We start from the raw sequence: 25,709 nt of genomic DNA, 5'->3' as shown, positions 1-25,709 counted from the left end.
AAAAATATTTTGCGGTAGAAATATAACTATATAGGCAAATGTCTTTGTCAAAGTTCTGGAGAATGATATTATAAAGATGGAAATCAAGAATAAGCAATAAAAACTCAAAAATCAAAATTTCAAACTGGAGCATACTAAAATATTTTTATTCCATATTACTTTATGATTATGCAATTTTTATAGTTAAAAAACATTTTTATAAACTTATTTTGGAAGACAGGTCCCAGCTTTACTATTTAAATGACTGAGTAACTTAAAGGAATTTTTTGAGTTATAACTGTGGACGGATTTACTGGGATGTATCAGTCATGCCTTCCTTTCCTTTATCTTTTGTATTCATATTTTGTCCATTTTGACATAGGACAATTATGCCTAGCTTCAACCTCTTTCTTTGATGTGATTGGTATAAAGATGAGCGTGTACTATATTTGGATTTTGCTAACTTTAATTCTAACAAAGCTCTTGCTATTTTGCTAGCATTCATATTTAGGAGTCAATTCATGAGCATACATTTTCAGTAACAATAAAACATAAAAGGTCAAGTGTTTCCATATTTTGTAGGTAAGTGACTTAAAAAATACTCTATGAAACATTATTTAAGAGACTATTAGGAATTCATTAGAATGTTTTTTCCCCTGCAAAGATCTTGCCAACTTTACCTGACTGTGCTCTCAAGTGCTGTGCAACATAGAACAGGATTCCATCTGCAGTAAGAGGCTGGAACTGCAGTTGAATGTGTGTCTTTTTTCGAACAGGAAAGGAAGCAAAAGACATCCAGGATAATTCGCAGCTTTTGAAAGATGGATCACTTATAGACAAAGCTTAAAAAGGAAAACAAAACAAAAACCCGAATTTCAAAAAGCATTTCTCATAAATACAATAAACTCACATAGTTTTGTTATGTAAGAACTTACCTGATCTTCCAAGAGTTGCCCCCAACTGATCTTCGGTAACTGTTCTAATCCCACTAACTATAGGCTTTTTGTGATGGGGCCAGTTGAAAAGCCTTCCATGCTCCTTTTGTCTGGTGCTGTGTGACACAAGTGCTCTGCTCCAGGGTGTATGACAGAGACATCAGATGCATAGATTCTGAGAATATCTTATTCTTATCTCAATCATGTGAGATTCTTGGAAATGTCTTACATTAAAAATGCTTTTTAAAAGATTCAAATAGTGGAAGACAAAAGGCATCACTGTATGAATTATTCTTCAGTTTCTATATATCTGATTAAAATATAGGGTGTAATCAAGTCAAGATATACTTTAAGTGATTATATAAATGAAAATAAATGTCAGTTTACTTGACATTAATTTAGGACCATACCTCTGCAGAAAGTGCTTAAGTCTTGGGTTTTACTTCATGTTAAGCATGAGAAAATGCATTTCCATATAAATTGAAGTAAAATCATTTATATAGACTTATAGGCCCTCAGATATTATTTGTTTCTTCTATGTATAACTGACCAGATGGGAATTTTGAGATGAAGAAAGAAAGTTCTGAATATTTGGCAGTTTTTATTTCTTTACAGAGTCTGTATTACTCCTTTCTTTCTCATTTTGTAATGTGATAGTGTTTCTTATTGTGCGTGCTGGTTCACCGATTACCTTGAGCCATTATTCTAGTTATTTTGCCTTTTCTCCGTCTTGGTCAGATGTGTACTAACTGTTGTCTTTCACTTTTAGGCTGATAGGTACCTGTAAGTGTTTACCCCAGAGGCATCTGCTGACTTTTAAGCAACTACATCATTCATTTTGACTTACTGCAATTCAGAATAGCAGAGGTTAGCATCACCTGGTGTGGTTGCCAAGGATGCAAAGTCCTGTACCTCAGAGCTAGAGCATCTGACTTATTAAAACTGAGATGTGGTCTAGGAGGTGTATTTTAACAAACACACAGGTGTTTCTGACTTAGGTGTCACTTGAACCATATTTTCATAAACACAGAATTAAAGTTTATTTTAAGAATACAGGGAAGCTTTAAAAAGTGTGTGTCCTTTTGAAATTATTTTTTTGAGTATTACTAAAGTAGTACATATTCATTATAAGACATTTAAACAATATGTATAAGACTGTAATGTAAAAGATGAAATTTCATTTTTCTTTCTCTTAATTACCAGGAACCACTATTAACAGTTTATTGAATATTATATAGCCAGGCCTTGTTTTTCAGTGCAAATACAATTAGTATATGTGTATATCTAGTATCTGATTTATTTCACATAAATGAAACCATATTATATGTAGACTATTCTTAATATAATTACCTTTTTAAAATCAATAATGTATCTTCATGAAACTTTGATGTTAACGTGTTTTGCCTATTGCTTCTTTTAAATACTTGCACAGTATTTTTAAAAGTAGACTTGGTTAAAAATAGTCCATGGTTTACATTAGTGTTCATTCTTAGTGTACATTCTGTGGATTTCGACAAATGCATGATGGCACGTATCTACCATTATAGTATCATACAGGATAGCTTTACAGCCCTAAAAATCCTCTGTGCTTCATCTGTGTATACTTCCTTTCTCCCTTCCCTGGTAACAATTATCTTTTTCTTAGCTTCAAAGTTTTGCTTTTTCCAGCATGCCATGGAGTTGGAATCACACAGTATGTAGCCTTGTCAGACTGGCTATTTTCAGTTAGTAATAGGTATTTAAAGTTCCTCCATGTCTCTATGGCTTGATAGCTCATTTCTTTCCAGCAATGAATAATGTGCTGTTGTCAGGATGGACCACAGCTTACTTATCCATTCACTGACTATGGGACATCCTGATTGTTTCCAAGTTTTGGCAATTATGAAAAAGTTGCTGTTAACATCTGTGCACACATTTTTTTTTGTGTGTGGACATAAGTTTTTAGTTCATTTTGTTAAATGCCAAAGAGTGCTATTGATGGATCATTGGTAAGAGTATGTTTATTTTTGTAAAAATCACCCACTGTCTTCCAAAGCAGCTGTACCATTTTGCATTCCTGCTAGCAGGGAGTGAACATCCCAGTTGCTCTACACATCTGCTAGCATTTGGTGTTGTCAGTGATTTTGATTTTTGCTGCTTTAATAGGTGTGGCATCTCACAGTTGTTTTAATTTGCAGTTCCCTAATGACATACGATGTGGATCATTTTCATATGCTTACTTTCCATCTGTATATCTCCTTCAGTGAGGTGTATGTTCAGATTGTTTGTCCATTTTTAAATTGGATGTTTCCTTTTTTTTTAAGAACTTTTTTTGAGATACAAGTGAAATACAATAAACTGCATATATTTAAACTGTGCATTTGATATTTTTTTTATTATTAGTAATGTATATATGGCAATCCCAGTCTCCCAATTCATCCCACCACAACCCCCCCCCCCCCCCCACGCCGGCCCTGCTTTCCCCAGTTGGTGTCCATATGTTTGTTCTCTACATCTGTGTCTCTATTTCTGCCTTGCAAACCAGTGGATTTGTACCATTTTTCTATATTCCACATATATGTGTTAATATATGATATTTGTTTTTCTTTTTCTGACTCGCTTCACTCTGTATGACAGTCTCTAGGTCCATCCATATCTCTACAAATGTACCAATTTTGTGTCTTTTTATGGCTCAGTAATATTCCATTGTATATATGTACCACATCTCCTTTATCCATTCATCTGTTGATGGACATTTAGGTTGATTCCATGACCTGGCTATTGTAAATAGTGCTGCAATGAATATTGGGGTGCAGGTGCCTTTTGAATTATGCTTTTCTCTGTGTATATACCCAGTATTGGGATTGCTGGGTCATATGGTAACTCTATTTTTAGTTTTTCAGGGAACCTCCATACTGTTCTCCATAGTAGCTGTATCAATTTATATTCCCACCAACAGTGAAAGAGTGTTCCCTTTTCTCCACACCCTCTCCAGCATTTACTGTTTGTAGATTTTCTGATGATGCCCATTCTAACCGCTGTGGGGTGATACCTCATTGTAGTTTTGATTTGCATTTCTCTAATAATTAGTGATGTTGAGCAGCTTTTCATGTGCCTCTTGGACATCTGCATGTCTTCTTTGGAGAAATGTCTATTTAGGTCTTCTGCCCATTTTTTGATTGGGTTTTTTTTTTTTATATTGAGCTGCATGAACTGTTTATATATTTTGGAGATTAATCCTTTGTCTGTTAATTCGTTTGCAAATATTTTCTCCCATTCTGAGGGTTGTCTTTTCGTTTTGCTTATAGTTTCCTTTGCTGTGCAAAAACTTTTAAGTTTCATTGTTTCATTAGGTCCCATTTGTTTATTTTTGTTTTTGTCTCCATTACTCTAGGAGGTGGGTTAAAAAAGATCCTGCTGTTATTTATGTCAAAGAGTGTCTTTCCTATGTTTTCCTCTAAGAGTTTTATAGTGTCTGGCCTTACATTTAGGTCTTTAATCCATTTTGAGTTTATTTTTGTGTATGGTGTTAGGAAGTGTTCTAATTTCATTCTTTTACATGTAGGTGTCCCGTTTTCCCAGACCACTTATTGAAGAGGCTACGTTTTCTCCATTGTATTTCTTTGCCTCCTTCATCATAGATTAGTTGACCACAAATTTTAGGATTTTTTTGTTCTAGTTCTGTAAAAAATGCCATTGGTAATTTGATACGGATTGCACTGAATCTGTAAATTGCTTTGGGTAGTATAGTCATTTTCACTATGTTGATTCTTCCAGTTCAAGAACATGGTATATCTCTCCATCTGTTTGTGTCATCTTTGATTTCTTTCATGAGTGTCATATAGTTTTCTGAGTACAGGTCTTTTACCTCCTTAGTTAGGTTTATTCTTAGGTATTTTATTCTTTTTGCTGCAATGGTGAATGGGATTGTTTCCTTAATTTCTCTTTCTGATTTTTGTTGTTACTGTATAGGAATGCAAGAGATTTCTCTGTGTTAATTTTGTATCCTGCAACTTTACCAAATTCATTGATTAGTTCAAATAGTTTTCTCATGGCATCTTTAGGATTTTCTATGTATAGTATCATGTCATCTGTGAACAATGACAATTTTACTTCTTCTTTTCCAATTTGGATTCCTTTGATTTCTTTTTCTTCTCTGATTGCTGGGGCAAAGACTTCCAAAACTATGTTGAATAGTAGTGGTGAGAGTGGACACCCTTGGCTTCTTCCTGATCTTAGAGGGAATGCTTTCAGTTTTTTGCCATTGAGAATGATGTTTGCTGTGGGTTTGTCATATATGGCCTTTATTAGGTTGAGATAAGGTCCCTCTATGCCCACTTTCTGGAGAGTTTTTATCATAAATGGGTGTTGAATTTTGTCAAAAGCTTTTTCTGCATCTATTGAGATGATCATGTGGTTTTTATCTTTCAGTTTATTAATATGGTGTATCACATTGATTGATTTGTGTATATTAAAGAATCCTTGCATTCCAGGGATAAACCCCATTTGATCATGGTGTATGATTCTTTTAATGTGTTGTTGGATTCTGTTGGCTAGTATTTGGTGGAGCATTTTTGCATCTAAATTCATCAGTGATATTGGTCTGTAATTTTCTTTCTTTGTAGTATCTTTGTCTGGTTTTGGTATCAGGGTGATGGTGGCCTCATAAAATGAGTTTGGGAGTGTTCCTTCCTCTGCAATGTTTTGGAAGAGCTTGAGAAGGATAGGTGTTAGCTCTTCTCTAAATGTTTGATAAAATTCACCTGTGAATCCATCTGGTCCTGGACTTTTGTTTGTTGGGAGATTTTTAATCACAGCTTCAATTTCATTCCTTGTGATTCATCTGATCATATTTTCTATGTCTTCCTGATTCAATCTTGGAAGTTTATACCTTTCTAAGAATTCTGTCCATTTCATCCAGGTTGTCCATTTTATTGGCATATAGTTGCTTGTAGTAGTCTCTTATGGTGTTTTTTATTTCTGCGGTGTCTATTGTAACTTCTCCTCTTTCCTTTCTAATTTTATTGATTTGAGTCCTCTCCCTCTTTTTCTTGATGAGTCTTGCTAGAGGTTTATCAATTTTATTTATCTTCTCAAAGAACCAGCTTTTAGTTTTATTGATTTTTGCTATTGCTTTCTTTGTTTCTGTTTCATTTGCTTCTGCTCTGATCTTTATGATTTCTCTCTGTCTACTCACTTTGGGTTTTGTTTGCTCTTCTTTCTCTAGTTTCTTTAGGTGTAAGGTTAGATTGTTTATTTGGGATGTTTCTTGTTTCTTGAGGTAGGATTGTATCACTATAAACTTCCCTCTTAGAACTGCCTTTGCTGCATCCCCTAGTTTTTGGATTGTTGTGTTTTCCTTGATTTCCTCTTTGATTTCTTCAGTGATCTCTTGGTTATTTAGTAGCGTATTGTTTAGCCTCCATGTGTTTGTGTTTTTTACAGTTTTTTTCCAGTAATTGATTTCTAATCTCATAGCATTGTGGTCGGAAAAGATGCTTGACATGATCAATTTTCTTGAATTTACCAAGGCTTGATTTATAACCCAAAATGTGATCTATCCTGGAGACTGTTCTGTGTGCAGTGGAGAAGAATGTGTATTCTGCTGGTTTTGGTTGTAATGTCCTGTAGATATCTATTAAATCACGCTGATTTATTGTGTCATTTAAAGCTTGTGTTTCCTTATTAATTTTCTGTGTGAAAGATCTGTCCATTGGTGTAAGTGAGGTGTTAAAATCCCCCACTATGACTGTGTTACTGTCAATTTCCTCTTTCATAGTTGTTAGCATTTGCCTTACGTATTGAGGTGCTCCTATATTGGGTGCATAGATATTTATAATTGTTATCTCTTCTTCTTGGATGGATCCCTTGATCTTTATGTATTGTCCTTTCTTGTCTCTTGTAACATTTTTTATTTTAAAGTCTATATTATCTGATATGAGTATCACTACTCCAGCTTTCTTTTGATTTCCATTTGCATGGAATATCTTTTTCCATCCCCTCACTTTCAGTCTGTATGTGTCCTTAGGTCTGAAGTGGGTTTCTTGTAGACAGCATATATATGGGTCTTGTTTTTGTATCCATTCAGCCAGTCTGTGTCTTTTGGTTGGTGCATTTAGTTCATTTACATTCAAGGGAATTATGGACATGTATGTTCCTATTACCATTTTCTTAATTGTTTTGTTTATGTTTCTGTAGGTCCTTTTCTTCTCTTATGTTTCCCACTTAAAGAAGTTCCTTTAGCATTTGTTGTAGGGCTGGTTTGGTGGTACTGAATTCTCTTAGCTTTTGCTTGTCTGTAAAGCTTTTGATTTCTCCATTGAATCTGAATGAGATCCTTGCTGGGTAGAGTATTCTTGGTTGTAGGTTCTTCCCTTTCATCACTTTAGATATATCGTGCCACTCCCTTCTGGCTTGCAGAGTTTCTGCTGAGAAATCAGCTGTTACCATTATGGGAGTTCCCTTGTATGTTATTTGTCATTTTTCCCTTGTTGCTTTTAATAATTTTTCTTTGTCTTTAATTTTTGTTAATTTGACTGCTATATGTCTTGGCGTGTTTCTCCTTGGTTTTATCCTTCCTGGGACTCTCTGTGCTTCCTGGACTTGGGTGGCTATTTCCTTTCCCATGTTAGGGAAGTTTCCAGCTATTATCTCTTCAAATATTTTCTTGGATCCTTTCTCCCTCTCTTCTCCTTCTGGGACCCCTATAATGCGAATGTTGGTGCATTTAACATCATCCCAGATGTCTCTTAGACTGTCTTCAGCTCTTTTCATTCCTTTTTCTTTATTCTTTTCTGCACCAGTGATTTTCACCATTCTGTCTTCCAGGTCACTTATTCACCCTTCTGCCTTAGTTAGTCTGCTATTGGTTTCTTCTTTTGTATTTTTCATTTCAGTTATTGTATTGCTTATCTCCATTTGTTTGTTCTTTAATTCTTCTTGGTCTTTGTTAAAATTTTCTTGCATCCTTTTTTTTCTATAAATTTATTTATTTTATTTCTTTATTGGCTGTGTTGGGTCTGCATTGCTGCACATGGGCTTTCTCTAGTTGCTGCGAGTGGGGGCTACTCTTCATTATGGTGTGCAGGCTCCTCATTGCAGTGGCTTCTCTTGTTGTGGAGCACTGGCCCTAGGCTTCAATATTTGCAGCACATGGGCTCAATAGTTGTGCCTCATGGGTTCTAGAGAACAGGCTCAATAGTTGTGACACATGAGCTTAGTTGCTCCATGGCATATGGAATCTTCCCAGAGCAGGACTCGTACCCATGTCCCCTGCATTGGCGGGCAGATTCTTAATGACTGTGCCACCTAGGGAGTCCTCTTGCATCTTTTTGATCTTTGCATCTAGTCTTTTTTCAAAGTCCTGGATCATCTTCACCATCATTATTCTGAATTCTTTTTCTGGAAGGTTGCCTATCTCCACTTCATTTAGTTGTTTTTCGGGGGTTTTATCTTGTTCCTTCATCTGGTACAAAGTGCTCTGCCTTTTCATTTTCTCTATCTTTCTGTGGCTGTGGTTTTCACTTCCCCAGAATGAAATACTGCTGATATGCTTGATACTGCTGTCTGACCTCTTGTGGAGGAAGCTATCTAGGAGGTTCATGGGTGCTTCCTGATGGGAGGGCCTGATGGTGGGTTTGGCTAGGTGGGCAGAGCTCAGTAAAACTTAAATCCAATTTGGTGGGTGGAGCTCAGTAAAACTTTAATCCACTTGTCTGCCAATGGGTGGGGCTGGGTTCCCACCCTGTTGGTTGTTTGGCCTGAGGCTACCCAGCACTGGAGCTTACAGGCTCTTTGGTGGGGCTAATGTGGACTCTGGGAAGGATCATGCCAATGAGCACTTCCCAGAACCCCTGCCACCAGTGTCCCTGTCCCTTCCCTGAGCTTCAGCTGGGACCCTCACCTCTGCAGGCATCCCCCCAACACCAGCAGGTAGGTCTGGTTCAGTCTCCTGTGGGGTCATTGCTCCTTCCTCCTGGGTCCTGGTGTGCACACTACTTTTTGTGTGCCCTCCAAGAGTGGAGTCTCTTTTTCCCCAAGTCCTGTGGAGTCCTGCAATCAAGTTCTGTTGACTTTCAAAGTCTGATTCTCTGGGAATTCCTCCTCCCATTGCCAGACTCCCAGGTTGGGAAGCCTGACATGTCACTCAGAACCCTCACTTTCGTGGGTGGACTTCTGTGGTATAACTGTTCTCCAGTTTGTGAGTCACCCACCCAGCATTTATGGGATCTGATTTTAACGCGATTGTGCCCCTCCTACCGTGTCATTGCAGCTTCTCCTTTGTCTCTGGATGTGGGGTGTCTTTTTTGGTGAGTTCCAGTGTCTTTCTGTTGATGATTGTTCAGCAGTTAGTTGTAATTCTGGTGCTCTTGCAAGAGGGAGTGAGCACACGTCCTCCTATTCCACCATCTTGAACTGTCTCCTGCATATTTTTCTATTGGATTTGTAGTTTTTAAAAATTATACTGTATACTAATCTTTTCTTATATAATTTGCAAACAATCTCTTTTTTAAAATAAATTTATTTATTTATTTTAGCTTTGTTAGGTCTTTTGCTGTGTTCAGGCTTTCTATAGTTGTGTAGAACAGAGGCTATTCTTCATTGCAGTGTGCGGGCTTCTCATTGAGGTGGCTTCTCTTGCTGTGGAACATGGGCTGTAGGTGCATGGGCTTCAGTAGTTGCAGCATGTGGGCTCAACAGTTGTGCCTTGTGGGCTCTACAGTGCAGACTCAGTAGTGGCACACAAGCTTAGTTTCTCTGTGGCATGTGGGATCTTCCTGGATCAGGGCTCAAGCCCATGTCCCCTGCATTGGCAGGTGGATTCTTAACCACTGAGCCACCAGGGAAACCGCAAACACACATATCTCTTATCTCAGTTTTCTTTTGACTTTGCTTATGGTTTGTTTTATTATTCAAAACTTTTATTTTTTTATTCACCAAACTTCTTCATTTTTTACATTATGTTTTTTGTTTGTTGTGTCTTGTTTTAGAAAGCCTTACTCAGCCCACAGTTACAGTCTCCTTTATTTTTTATGTTGTAAAAATTTTTATTTTTAATATGTAATCCTTTAATTCATGTGGATCTTATTATTATGAATGGTTTGTGATAGGGATAAGGCTTTATTTTATAAGCAGATACTAATGTTTTTTTTTTAATTAATGAATAGTTCATTCTTTCTGTCCATAATTGGCATCAGATCTTCACATATTTTCATCATCTTCAAATTAACACCTTGCATAACCTTTTCTCTACCCTCTCCTTTTTGAGAAAGAATTTGTGGGAAATATTGATCCAAATAAATAACATGTATAGAAAACATCTATTAGACTAGGTTTTGTGGGTACCTATTTGGCTTGACTACTTTTGCTCAGCTGGACTGAACATCTGGGAGGTCTCAGGAATGGGAGAGATTGGTCAAGAACAGCATGGTCAGAGGACCATCCTCTTCCCAAACAGCAGGGACAGGGATTGTGTCTTAGAAGGTTTCTCCTGAAACCACTGTTGATACTGGGTGAGTGCTGGAACCAAGAGTTCTCTACGCATATGTGAGCTCATGGCAAGACAACTGACCATCCTGCCAGTGCTTCTCAAAAAGTAGTGAGTAAGAAACAATATATAAAGTTCACTGAGCTAAAAATCAAAAGAAATAGATTTTATTAGTAGCTCTGGCATTGTATGTCTTGAAAATGTACTTAATACAGACTTATTTATATATATACATATAGTGAGGAAGGCTTGCTCAGCTCTAACAGCTTTTTATTTAATTAACTATTCAGTCATATTTAGAAAGTACTGGGAGAAGTAAATTTTCTAATAATGGCACACATTCAAAGTATGGGTGTGAGATTCATTAAAAAGAGATTAAAAAGAGATATATTTTTATTTATCAGGCTTCAAGGATGAAGTAGAACAGGAAAGATACCTAAGTTCTGCATGACTCAAATGTTTATTTCATGGATTAAAAAAGAGCAAAGGGGAAAACTGATAGGGCCATACCAGCTGCTGAGTCACTGAGTAATTTCCAATTATTTCTTGTATGTCTACTAACTCCTGAGAATCATCAGTTCATGGTGAAGATATTCCACATGTATTTTGAAACCTTACATGTAATACTTCCTGATTTCCATCTTCTACACTTGCTAACTAGTGACAGCCTCCCTATCCTGCTGTAGGCAAAGGTTTGTGCTGACACTTCCGCTCGGTTCCCAGAAGTAGACTTAAAGGATCTTAGCTGACTGTCAGAGGTGTAACAGTAAATCAAAGATAGGTTCCTGGTGCTTTCATCTTTATGGGTGGAGATATTTAGCAAACAAAATAAATATGTAGGAGCTTCCCTGGTGGCACAGTGGTTAAGAATCTCCCTGCCAATGCAGGGGACATGGGTTCGAGCCCTGGTCCAGAAAGATCCCACATGCCGTGGAGCAACTAAGCCTGTGTGCCACAACTACTGAGTCTGCACTCTAGAGCCTGTGAGCCACAGCTATTGAGCTGGTGTGTCACAACTACTGAAGCCCACATGCCTAGAGCCTGTGCTATGCAACAAGAGAAGCCACCACGATGAGAAGCCTGAGCACCACAATGAAGAGTAGCCCCTGCTTGCTGCAACTAGAGAAAGCCCCCGGGCAGCAACAAAGACCCAAAACAGCCAATAAATAAATAAATAAATAAATAAATAAATAAATAAATAAAGTAATAAATAAATCTTTAGAGAAAATAAATATGTAATATGCTAGGTGTTGATACACCCTAGAAAGAAAAATTAGGGTATGTGCATGCAGGCTTAGGAAGGTGATGTTAGGATAAAAGCCTCAGGAGATGATGAAATGGCCTTCATTGGTGATCACCGGGGAGGGAGGGAGTGCCGGGTGCAGGGCCCCTGGAGGGTGCCTGCCATGATGGAGGAACAGGAGGGAGGGCAGCATGGGCGAAGGGCCGTGAAGAAGGGAAAGTTTTAAGGGAGAAGGTCAGCGAGGTTATGGGGACCAGATCACATTGTGAAGAACTGTGAAGTTATCTGAGATGTTATCTGCTGGCAGGCTAATAAGTTAGTGTGCCAAGTTTTCATGGATGGCAGCAGAAGACATGAAGCTCCTTGGTCAGGAACGCACGACAGTGTATTACAGTATTAGCAGTAACCAGTGTCAGGATTCTTGTTTGCTTAGAGAGGAAATCTGAGTTGCAGATCCAAATTTTTTACAATGGGCAGCAAGCATGCCTGTGTATGTGCTGAAGGAAGGCACTACTTCTATCTTCCAAGGATGTTTTTTACATAAACATACTGGAAAAGATAATCCAAAACAAAAGCAGCAGTGCCTATGCTCAAAAATTGTGCAGAAACCGGAGAGGCTCGGGAAATTGTCCACACATGGAGGGCCCTAAAGCCCATCATAAAGACTGGCTTAGACAGAGTGAGATCAGAAATCACTAGCAAATTTTGAATAGAGCAGTGTCATCTGACTTAAGTGTAACAGTATCACTTTGGTTGTGGCACTGAAAATAGAGTGACAAAATCAAGGGTGAAAATAGGGGTCTCGCTGTCAAAGAAGTGGTTACAGTAACACTGGTATGAGATGATGGTGGCTTGGATCAGAGACGTAGTAGTGGAGGTGGTAAGAAGTAGTCAGATTTCAAATCTGTTCTAAGGGTAGGGGTAGAGTTGATGAGATTTGCTGAGAGGTTACATGTGGGAAAAAAGAAAGAGAGGAGTCAAGGATAATGGCAAGGTTTTACCCTGGAAACTGGAAGGATGATGTTGCCATGAACAGAAATGATGAAGACTGTGGGAGGAGCACAGTTTTGGGAGAAGACGTGGAGCTTAGGACAGAGTTGAGATGCCTTTTAACTTTCAGGGGGTAGCTGAGTAGGCTGGGATAGGATCTGAAATTCAGTAATTGATAGTAATTAAGAAGTCAAGTGGCAGAGATCAGTGAGAACTGCAGAAGGTTTAAACAACACAAACAACAAGCTTGATAAAATAAGCATGAAGAACACAGCCCTCCCCAATGCACATTCTTGTCAGAACATATGGAAGCATCTACAACCACTTACTACATGCCGGGCCTAAGACAAGTCTCAGTATCATCCAGGGAAAGGTATTACAGCCAGATTTATAGATCCCTACAAAGCTGTGGTTCCGAGGAAGAACAAGATAATCCTTTCCTTATAATGATCAATTTAATTTTCACCTCTGAGGCTTTTGTTTTGTTTTGCTTTTTTAGTCTATACCACATTTCCTGTGTCTGAGCTTATTTTTGAGGTGTTTAAAAGGTCGTTTTGCCCAGTAGAAACAAAGCACTTAAAGTGCTAAAAAACAAAACAAAACAAATCAACAACAAAACAGGTGTATAATGAAAACAAAAACAAAAAGGAAAATAACTTTTAATAATTTATTTTGTAAATTTATAGAAAAGTGGCCATAATAAACGAACCCCCATATCTCCTTCACCCATGTTCTCCAATTGTTTCTATTTTATTGAATTTTTTTCTTCTTTTACACACACATGCATACACACCACTTATCATTATGTCTTTTTCTGAGCCTTTTAAGAGCAATCCAAAGACGTGATGCCCCATCACTTCTAAACATTCCAGTGATTATTTTCCCCAACCAAGGATATTTTCCCCTATAATTAGCATACAAACCTCGAAATCAGGAAAACAACATGGGTACAACACGACCGTCCAGCTTACAGACCCAATTCAGATGTCCTCAGCTGCCCAGGCTGCCCTCCAGGAATGTGTGCTGCATTTGGTTGTCATTTCTCTTCAGATTCCTTCAATCCGGAACAGTTTCTCAGTTCTTATCTGTTTTCCAGATCTTACATTCTTAGCTTTTAAAAGGTCTTACATGACTAAATAGTTGATGCCTTTTATCGATGAATTCTAATGATTTTGTACATTAAATTTTTACAGCTCGAGGAGAGTACTAAAAGTTCTAATGCCTTTTAGGTGTGAGTGGGTCTGCCCATGGAAACGGGTAGAAGCCATAAATAGGACTTCAAAGGGTTCTGATTCAGTAAGCGATATCTATCACCACCAGATTAGCTGGAAAACATTTCTTCTACTGTTCACTTTCAGATAGAGGTCCACATTTTCCAGTAACTCATACAAAGTCATTCTGACAGTGAATCATTTTTAGGAGACTTTACTAATCAATGTAGGTTAATTAAGAGGAAAACACCCCTCTTCTTGGATAACGGATAAAGAACCGAGGTTCTGGCCAACAGCCTCAGGGCTGGTCAGTGTGAGGGGCAGTTTCAGAAGGGATAGTTTTCTGAGATAAATAATAGCTAAAAATTGAGATGACTTCCAAATTATACAAGCTTCACTCTTGACCACCACTTTCCTGACCTTATTTACTATAAATAGGACCCCCAAAGAAACGACTACTATTTACGACTATTAACAATCATGGCATTGACTGGCAGCAGGCCAGTGGAATTAGTGAGGTGGAAACACTTGGACTGCGTGATGCACTGTCTGATTTAAGGAACCCATAGATTTCTGAAACAAGCAATATTTTAGTTTTATAAGAAACTGTAGAGCTATTTTCTAGAGTGTCTGCACCATTTTCCATTCTCACCAGCATGTGTGAGAGATCACGTTTCTCCACATTCTCACTGGCATTTATTTGGTGTTGTCATTTTTTTAAATTTTAGTGTTTCCAGTAGGTGTGTAGTGACATTTTATTGTTCATAAACTCTTTTTAGACTTTTAGATACACATGACACCCACTGTTTTCAGTTTTGAGGCCACAGCTGAAACTCTCAGACAACAGGAAAAGTAACACTGAGAAGTTTTCCTGGATTACTTATCTCAAAGAAAGAGTCAGGCAAACAAGCTTACCTGCGAACAAAGCCTGAGTTGTCAGATGGAAGAGCAGGGCAGATTCTGCGGGCCGGGTGATGTTTGCTAATTGGATCGGTCTGCTAGTTTTACACTTATTTGTCTTCCATGTTATATATCCCCAGATTCAGTGTGGGAAAGTGGAGAAGGCTGCAATACACCACCACCTAAGCCACCCCTCTGGCCAGACCCCTGGACACACCCCTACCCTCACCCCATATAAGGAACAAGGAACAAGGGAACCTGCTGTTTGCTCTAGCTACCCCCTGCTGCAGCAGGGGCCCCAAGAAAACCTTGCCTGAAAAAAAAATACTGGAAGAGTCATCTTTACTAAAGATTTTGGAAGACATTGAGGTTTGAAGAAGTACTGATTAGATACCCTTGAAACAAGCATAGAGTAAAAAGGAAGAGACATCTCCACACTTGTGCAGAAAAGCCCACAGTTGAGCTCCAGCTGTGATGGGGAGGGTTGCCTGGAGAGGGTGGGAGCTGCAGGCTGAGGCAGTACCAGTGGGGTGGGTGACCTGGGGTGGTGGTGGCAGGAACAGGTCTGCAGGCTTTGTGAGAGGCAACCTTTGTCAACACATCATTGTCTCATTTCAGGTTTTGAAAGTGGTCAAGTGCTCTCAGATAGCACATGCCAAAGAGGGAAATATGAAAATATCTGAATTAAAAATTATTTTAGCAGCTGCTTTTTCCTTTTTCATTACATAAATTTTCCTTATATCCATACTCTGTATCTTGCTTAGGTTCAAGCATACTTTAATTTTCAATTCCTCAGTTGAGCTGTCTTTGAATTACCATGGACCTGGACATACATCATCATTTTTTTATATCAGGTTCAGTTTTAAAAGGGAAAAATGACCATCATTTCTCCCTTTGTCTTGCTGTTCTAATGGGAGTGAGGGTGGGTGGGTTACAGGCTGGTGCACCGGTATTGTTGTGGATGGATCTTTTCCTTTATCCGCGTTCCTCTCCCACCCTCAAAACCTCTGCACAGCCTCCAGCAGTATTGTCTTATCAAATCTGGGAACCCAAATAGCTGTGTTCCCACTTGCAGTGCCCTATCCCAGACTCTTAACTCTTCTACAGTTTTTAATGCTTTATGCCCATACCTCCCAGAGGGTTTCGTTAAAATAAATCTAATAGTTGACTTTAGTTTCCACTAGCTAGTAAATTAGATAACATAGTTAACTCCATCCCCATCATGAAAATAACTAGAGATGTTGGAGAAATTATTCTAAAACATCTTTTTAAATAAATTGATAATCTGGAAAGAAAGAATACTCAGAGGCAAAACAAAAAACAACAAAATCAAAACAAAACAAAAAAAACAAAATGGAAAAAGGGAAATAGAAGCTAAATAAATATGATGATAAAGCCAGATTTTGCCTTGAGGGTATTTGTCAAACCTGCTAAACCCAAGCTTCAGTGTTCAACTCTTCAAGGAAAATATTATACTATAAATTAAATATTGCAGATATTAAAAAGATAATCAGAGATTCTAATAGGCAACTTTCTGGCAATAAATTTGAAGATTTAAGAGAAAGCAAAGAGAAATCAATGAATTCCTAAAGAAATATAGCTTATAAAAACTGAATTAAGAAGAAATTTTTAAAAACACATGGATATGCTTATAAGAATTAAAGCAATTGAATCAGTTATCAAAATTTTCCCACAAGGATACAGCAGGCCAAGATGATTATATTAGCAAGTTCTACCAATTATTTAAAGAAAAATTATTACTATCTTACACAAACTCTTTCACATTTATGGAAAGAGATAATGCTCTATGACTCATATTTTGAATACAGCATAAGCTTGATATGAAACCCTGTGAAGGACAGTATAAGAAAAGAAAATTATAGAGCGATGTCACTTGTACACATACCTGTTAGAATTCTATCAAACAGAATCCAACTGCATGTGTAAAAATGATATGTCATAACCAGCTTGAGTTCATCTCAGGGTTGCAAGTTTAATTTATCAGGAAATCAACCAACATAATTGACTATATTAAAGGAGAAAAATCATATGATTATCTCAGTCGATCCAAGAGTATTTGATAAAATTCAACATCCAATTAATGATGAAAACTCTTAACAAATTAGGATTAGAATTTTGTTTCCTAACAAAGGGGGTTTACCATATACCTATAGCAAACAGTTACCATAATTAATACTGAAATGTTAAAAGCATTCTCTTTAAGAACAAGATGTGCGCCACAGTTACCACTCCTCTTCAGGATTAAACATGACTATAGTCACTGCCATAGGCAAGAAAAAGAAATAATATGTATAAGGTTGGAAAGGAAAAAAATTGTCATTATTTTTAGATGAAATGCTTTTTTATAGAAAAAAAGAATCTTCTGATAATATATCAAAATTAATGACAAAACTAGATGACTTTATACAAGTATAAATGCAATATAAAAAAAGCTAATTATCTTTCCATATATTGGTAAGAAAATGTAGCTTAAAATGTATAAATCTCACAAAATTTATGTAGGATTTTTGAGAGAAAAGTATAAAACAGAGTAAAATTAAAGATGCAAATGGAGACATATGTATGGATCAGAAGGGTATAGCATAGGAAAGCAGCAGACAACCTGTGTGATGTGATGGTAGGAGCTGATCACACTGGGGATTATGAATTGGCAAGAAATCAGAATTCCTCCCAACAGCACAGGTAAGACAGGAAAGCATGTTGCCACTAGAAATAGCTGGTTTGGTGAGTATCTGATGGGGTCAAAAGAAGAAACCAACCAATAAGTAAAAGTTGCCCAGATTTACAAATTTGTCACAGTTTAATAATTTTCCTCCAAGTGTAAATATGGGAATATTGGGGTAGGCGGAGGTAGCACTCACCCAATTAAATCCATAACCCAACCCCTAGATATTTCCAGACTCGGACCCTAAATTGACTTTTCTAGTTTTTGATTCTTAGCTCTTTTTCCACATAAACACATGCCTGCTAAAATGACTGGCATGTAAACGTTCTGTCCCACCTCTGCACCTTTGTTGGTTTGCTCTTCTTTACCTTGTTAAGGCTCTACCCGCCTTCAGGACACAGCTCACGTGTGACCCTTCCACTTGGCTCTGCCCAGACCCGGGGGGCGCTGCCTGGCTCTGTCGTGTCCTGAAACACTCTGGGACAATGGCCAGCTGCCCGAGCCTCCACCTCCTCACTCGTGAAATAGAGGGGATGATGGCTTCTGCCTCTGTGTTCTTGGGGTTGGGGTCACATACACTTTGTAAGCTGCCGTTTGCTGTAAAATGTTTATCACTTCCCATAACTCTACTTCCTTCCTTGTGTCCCAGCCACCCAACACCAAGTCATGCCTCCCTGGCCTCTGACCCACCACAGAGTGCATGTGGGAGACTGAGTTCCTCCCCTGTGCCCTTTCCTGTTGACCGGAAGGGCAGCACCTTCTCTGATCTCGTTGCTGAAAATACTCAGCAGGACACAGCAGGTGGTTATGTGGAAAGATGTTTCCTGTTTGGAAGTAAACGTGTGTTAACAGTAACATGAAGTAAAACAGCTTCAAAGTCGAGAGCGAGGGACCCCATGGAAGCTACTCTCTGACTGTATTCTAGGAGTTCCCCCTGAAAGTAGATGGTTGCGAGTAAAGCTCTTGATATCTCTCTATTGTCTTCATGCAGAGTTGTGATAATGATATCCCAATTCTATAATTTTTATATAAAACCAAGAGGAAGCTACACCTAAGAGTATCCTTAGTTAGCTTCAAGTTTGCAGAATATGGTTACTTTGATCTTAAAATTTACATTGCCCAAATCTCAAAATGTGGGCATGCACTTGAATGGAAATCTAATCTAGGACATAATCCACCAGTTGACTGTGGTGTCTGAGTGTGTGGTCCTCCGGGCACCTGTGCTTCTGGTGCACTTGTGCTTTGTTCCCAGTGCCTCTTCAGGTGCTTCTCGTGTGGTTTGGTACAAGATCATGAGTGACTCTGTAACGGTCGTGGTCCACTGAGACGTATGCTAAGGACCCCAGAGTTGAAACTCAGGAAATTCAAAAGACAGTTTCCCTGAAGAGATCGTTAAACATTTTAGGATACACGGTCTTGGTTTTTATTTATTTATTTTTTAAACATCATGGTCAAAAAGTTCAAAAGGTACTTAAAGGGGTAAAAAAGATCTCTTCCTTATTTCCTTTGGCAGATGTTCTTGCCTGAGAATCTCCTGGTCTTTATTATGGGGATAGGGGAGTGTGGTTATCATTAAGGCTGCATACCTAACATCTCCATTTTCCTCTCCTTTTCAGCACATGGTAAAATTGCATTTTCCTGCCCCTTTTGAGGTTAGAACTGACCTTGTAATTTGCTCAGGCCAGTGAAACTTGAGCATAAGTGATGTGCGTCACTTCTGTCAGAAACAGGGCATGATTTACTGTATTCCCTTTTCTTAGATTCAGTGATTGTAGCAGTCAAGAAAGAGCTTCTGTCTCCCTGGGTCCCTGAGTAACTAGTCTGAGAAAAGCCACCTTGCTGACACCTTCCATGAGGAAGAAATAAACTTTGTCAAGTCACTGACATTTTGGAACTGTTTGTTACTGCATCATAACCTAGCTTAATGTGATTGATACAGGGAGTCTACAAAGATCAGCAGAAAAAAACAATAGTCTTAAGTTTCATGTAAAACATGTAGTATTTTTGTTTTAATCACAATTGTTCTTGTTCAGACAAAGCTGTGTTTATGAAATATACTTCTAGGAGTGTCTTTCTAGGGTGGTAGTTCTAACCTCTTAATTTATCAGAATAGAGTCCGTTACAGGGACACCACTGGTTTCCCTAACTGTGCGGTGATATGGAGGAGTTCCACACGTCAAATATTTTTTGAAATAAGCAAGCCATTGAATGGGCTTGGAGTCCTCCTGATCTCAGAGGGTTCTCTACCACCGTCGGGGTGGCTTCTCTGAAGTACAGTAGAACTGAGTAGTAAGAGGAAGGGTCCTGGGGTTGTAAGTCAGGTTAAGCCTATGAGTTAGTTATGTCATAGATCAACCTGGGGCTTGGTGAGTTAAAGAAGATTTTTTTGCAAGGCTAAATTGATAAGAATGTTAATAAGAAACATTTCATATTCAAACGTACAAACTGTCATGTTATAATTAAATGAAATAGTCTCTGTGAAACTAAAAAATAGCAAGAAGAAAATATCTAATGCATTTAGTGTCAATATTCTGAAGACAAACAGTACCTTATTCTTGTTTACTATAAATGGATTAAAAACAAGAAACCCATGATATACGGTAGCACCAGCTATGATGAAGGATCTTCAATTTTGTACATTCTTTCCTTCCTCTGGGAGAAAATATTCTAAAATTCTTTAGTGATTATTCACAGTGTATAATCTGGTGGCCTAAATGTGTTCTTTAGCAATGTGTCAAGCCAATCTAGGAGAATAGGATTACCAGTGTAATCAAATTATTGCATACAATCTTTAAAAAAATAGTTATTTTATCCCTTTTATTCAGAAATAATTTAAAATTTATAGAAAGTTTAAAAAATAAAATGAGTACAAAGAATATTATACCCAGATCCATCTTTTGTTAATTTTTCTACCTCTTTATCTAGTTCTGTCAAGCTATCTATCTACATGATATTTTTTCTCAATAATTTGTTCCTTACAGTTGTTCCTTGATCTCTGTACCTAACAACTTAAAGATATTCTCTTATGTATATAACCACAGAACAGTTATCCCTTTTAATAAATTTAATATTAATACCTTTGTCTTACCTAACGTTAGCATTTCAATTTTTTCTGTTGATGCAATAATATTTTCCCCTAGAAAACAAAATCTCATCTGAACTGAGATGTTGCATTGAGTCATCATATCTCTTTAATGTCTTTTAACCTCGAACATTTCCACAGCCTTCATTGTCTTTCATGACACTGACATTTTTGAAAGAAATTTTCCTCCCTCTGTTTTTTGGAGAGAATGTTTATAACTTGGGGTTTGACTGATATTTCCTTATCAGCAGATTCAGGTTGTGCGTTCTTGGCTGAGATGCTTCACCAATGACCATGTGTTCTTCTCAGGGCATCACATATGGAGGCACGTGTATCTCTCTGTCCTTCACGGGTGAAATTCATTTTGACCAGCTTAGTCAAGGTGTTGACTGATTTTTTTCCATTGTATGCTATTCCATTGTATATTTATAGCTTTTTTCTTCCTTACAATTTGTATGCAGTTTGTGTACTTTAGGACCATGTACATCTACATTCATCAAAACTATCCCCTAGATTGAACATCCATTGATGATTCTAGCCTGAATCAGCATTTACTTGGATGCGAAACTCCCTCCACAATTATGACCTGGTGCGATAGCTTCTTGAACGCTCCCAGAGTTCTCACAGAGGTATGATGGTCCGTGTGTGGTTAACTTGGTGTCTCTGCAGGGGAAGGAGAGCCTGTAGCTTCCTCATTTTCCATCTTGCTGACCCACATCTCTGCTTTTAAAGACAAATTTTCTTAAAATCTAAAGCTCTGCAAGATTCCTTTCAAGCATTAAAAATTTCATCACCTCTCTACCCTGGACGCAGTAACTGTTTCATTCAGCACACCTCTTAAATCACTTTAAATTGAACAAGTCCCATAGAAGGTTGTTGCTACAAATGTTTCTGTTCTCATTTTCTAAAAAAATAGATTGTGCTCAATACATTTTTAATATAGTTCAGTGCCAGTTCTCTGTCCTTGATGTGATGACCAGTATACTTTCTTTTATTAGGCAATAATTGAATAGCAGTCTGTTGTGTTTTATGTTTTACTTCAACTTCCAACAAACCCAAAGCTAATTTTACATTCAGTTGCAAGCTGTGGTTTAGACTTGCCTTGTCTTATCTCGCTAGTCCACCCCTGCCCTCCCCTCTCTTTCTTCTCTAGGCAGGAGGGCATAATTTATCTTTCTATCACCATCTATCACTCTTCAAATACATGCATCATTTACTGTGAGCTCTCTCTTAAGCTGTTGGGAAGTATGGTAAAGAATAAAGTGAGCCGCTGTGTCAGGTAACTCATGTGGGAAGACCTGTGGCTGTTTCAGGAGTCTCAAAGGCTCATTTACCGCAGGTCTGGAAAACCGCACGCGTCATTCAGGTTCTGAACCTTTAATAATCATCACCCACTTGGCAAGTGTTAACCGAGCACCATCTATGTGAAAGGCACACCAAGCCCAGTAAGCAAGTCCTGATGGTTTGTAATTTAGCATGCCTTACATTTCTCTCTTCTATTCTCAGAGGACCTTTCTTGGCATAAATTTCCTTTTCAGATGAAGAGGTTTACTCATGTCTGCAAGTGCACCTTTCCAATCTCCCCCAGGCTTTGCTGAAGTGGGTTTCACTCTTAGGACAGCTACCTCACCATCTCATACATATCTTTCCAAAACTTACCCATTTTTTAGTATCTAGTTTAATTCCACCGCTTTATTCTTTGTAAGATCTTTTTCCAGTTTTAGCAGATACACTTGACATGCGGCACCGCACACACTCCAGGTGTCCAGCGTGGTGATGTGACTCACACACAGCGCGAGATGAGGAGCACGGGGGGTGTAGTGAGCGCCCATCACCTCATGCGCACAGCAGGAGGAACATAGTTTCCCTTGTGATGAGAACTCTTAGGATCTCCTCTCAACAACTTCACAGATCACCCACAGCCGTGTCACGAGTTCCACTGCTTTCAGTGCCGGCTCAGGTTCCGCTAGCTGGAAGTTGTGCGTGGGTTGTCACTTGTCAAGCAGCTAAAGCATTCAGTACCCAGGGGTGTGTTTCACTCTTTTCCCTGAACTATTATTTAAATTACATACTTTACGTTCCACAGACTTTCTCCTGGTCTCTACCTAAATTGTTATTTCTTTGAAAGGAGGGACCCTACGTTTTCATGCTTTAGATCTGTCCATATTGCCTGAGTGGTTTCCTCAATAAATACTTTTTAAAAAACTTAATAATCTACTATATTTCTATAGATAATGAGTATTTTTTTTTTTAAATCTTATTTGGTCACTTTGAAAAGTTTATATCTACTACATTGGTCATAGTTATTTTAATATTATTTACATCTTTTATATAATAAAAACTATTGTCTTTTTAAAATAGGAGGTTTAAAATATTTTAGCTTAAGGATCTATTTAAAACTAATCTGTATTTTAAAAATGGAAGTGATGAAAATACCTATGTGGACATGACCTGCATTTAGGACAAGTGTAATCTAACACTTTTCCTTCCTCTGTAAGAAGGGCTCATATATTTTTTTAGAACTTTTATTGCGATATAACTGACATACAATAAACTGAATATATTTAAAGTGTACAATTTGATATTTTTTTCTTATTAGTAACATATATATGGCAATCCCAGTCTCCCAATTCATCCCATTCCAACCCACACTGCTTCCCCCATTGATGTCCATATGTTTGTTCTCTACATCCGTGTCTCTATTTCTGCCTCGCAAACCAGTTGATCTGTATCATTTTTCTATATTCTGCACATATGTCATAATATACGATATTTGTTTTTCTCTTTCTGACTTACTTCACTCTGTATGACAGTCTCTAGGTCCAACCATGATTCTACAAATGTCCCAATTTTTATGGCTGAGTAATATTCCATTGTATATATGTGCCACATCTTCTTTATCCATTCATCTGTCAATGGACATTTAGGTTGCTTCCATGTCCTGGCTATTGTAAATAGTGCTGCAATGAACATTGGGGTGCAAGTGTCTTTTTGAATTATGGTGTTCTCAGGGTATATGCCCAGTAGTGGGATTGCTAGGTTATATGGTAGTTCTATTTTTAGCTTTTCAAGGAACCTCCACACTGTTCTCCATAGCGGCTGTATCAATTTACATTCCCACCAACAGTGCAAGAGGGTTCCCTTATCCCCACATTTTCTCCAGTATTTACTGTTTGTAGATTAAGAAGGGCTCATATTTAAGGAGTACTTGTTATGGGCCAGGCACTGTGCTGGCCTCTTTGTGTCACTGACCCCTCCTCATGACCTTTATAAGGGACTCAGACAATTCTGGCACTCAGACCACAGAGCTTTCTTGACCATTTGCCTTCTGACAGTCCTTTGTCAGGATGGTACAGGAAAGTTTGCTTTTCTACTTTTCTTAAGATAAATTATATAGATTTTAACAAAAGAAGGAATGAAGTAATGAAGTATCTTGCAATCTTTATATCTTCCATTATGGTCATGAAGATTTTAGTTTGCTTCTATTAGAAACTGGAGGGAGCCTGTCTCTCAGTTCCTCAAATTAGAAAATAAAGTTCATGGTTGGATTTCATCACCATCAATCATCTTGGATTAAAAGAAAGTGAACACTCATTAATAAGTCTACAAATAACAACTGCTGGAGATGATATGGAGAAAAGGGAACCCTCTTGCACTGGAGATGGGAATGTAAATTGATACAGCCACTATGGAGAACAGTATGGAGGTAACTCTAAAAAAAAAGAACTACCATATGATGCAGCAATCCCACTCCTTGGAATACACCCAGACAAAACTATAATGCAAAAGGATACATGCACCCCTATGTTCATAGCAGCACTGTTCACAATATTCAGGTCATGGAAGCAACCTAAATGTCCACCAACAGATGAATGGATAGAGAAATTGTGGTACATATATACAATGGAATACTACTCAGCCTTAAAAAAGAATGAAATAATGCCATTTGCAGCAACATGGAAGCAACTAGAGATTATCATGCTAAGTGAAGTAAGTCAGAAAGAGAAAGACAAATAGCATATGATATGACTTATATGTGGAACCTAAAAATATGGCACAAATGAACCTATCTACAAAACAGAAACAGACTCCTAGACATAGAGAACAGACTTGTGGTTGCTGGGGGTGAGGGGAAGGGAGAGGGATGCACTGGGAGTTTGAGGTTGGTAGATGCAAACTATTACATTTAGAATGGATATACAACAAGGACCTACAGCATAGCACAGGGAACTATATTGAATATCCTGTGATAAACCATAATGGAAGGGAATATAAAAAAAGAATGTATATATGTGTATAACTGAATCACTGTGCTGTACAGAGGAGATTGGCACAATATTGTAAATCAACTATACTTCAATAAAAAAACCCATAAGAATGGATAAAGAAGATGTGGCACATATATACAATGGAATATTACTAGGTCATAAAAAGGAATGAAATTGAGTTATTTGTGGATGGACCTAGAGTCTGTCTTACAGATTGAAGTAAGCCAGAAAGAGAAAAACAAATATCGTACGCTAACTCATATATATAGAGTCTAAAAAAGTGGTACTGATGAACCCAGTGACAGGGCAAGAATAAAGATGCAGATGTAGAGAACAAACTCGAGAACATGGTGGCAGCTGTAGCATGAAGAGGAAGCTGGGATGAAGTGAGAGAGTAGCACTGACATATATATACTACCAAATGTGAAATAGACAGCTAGTGGGAAGCTTCTGCATAACACAGGGAGATCAACTGGATCACGGGTGATGACTTAGAGGGCTGGGATAGGGAAGGTGGGAAGGAGTCGTGGGAGGGAGGGGATATGGGGATATATGTATAAATACAGCTGATTCAGTTTGTTGTACAAAAACTGACACAACAGTGTAAAGCAATTATATTCCAATAAAAAGCTCAAAAAAAAAAAAAAAAAAGAAACAATAGAAGAGGGTGGACAGATCTGCCTCAGGGGAAGAAGCCTGCAAGTCCTGTCCATAGAAATCAATTGTAAGCAAACTTTTTTTTTTGTCCGCCTTCCTAAGATGGGGAACATGGCTCAATACATAAAATATTTCAAGGGAGAAAACTTTAGCGATAGAGAGCTGAAAATTCACTGTGAGCACTTTTTGTTTGTTACCTAATGTAATCTTGAATAGAAAATTAAAAATATTTTGTTGAAGAAAAACCTCTCAATCTGTCTCTTAGAGATTTTAACCTTTCACTCACTACCTT

The 25,709-nt window shown here is 37.9% G+C and overlaps 1 protein-coding gene across 1 annotated transcript in view; it reads right to left on the bottom strand.

The window, feature by feature from the left end:
• Window positions 1-25,709, bottom strand: part of EYS (eyes shut homolog) — a 1,676,468-nt gene that overhangs the window by 5,560 nt on the left and 1,645,199 nt on the right. The window contains exon 42 of the mRNA XM_057737776.1: window positions 660-821. Within this exon, the coding sequence (XP_057593759.1) occupies window positions 660-821 (162 nt within the window). The remainder of the gene's footprint in view (window positions 1-659; window positions 822-25,709) is intronic.

This window comes from Hippopotamus amphibius, chromosome 6 (genome assembly GCF_030028045.1).
Source record: "Hippopotamus amphibius kiboko isolate mHipAmp2 chromosome 6, mHipAmp2.hap2, whole genome shotgun sequence".
Taxonomy (NCBI): domain Eukaryota; kingdom Metazoa; phylum Chordata; class Mammalia; order Artiodactyla; family Hippopotamidae; genus Hippopotamus; species Hippopotamus amphibius.
The sequence above is the reverse complement of the archived record's forward strand: the minus strand, read 5'-3'. Positions and strand labels throughout refer to the sequence as shown.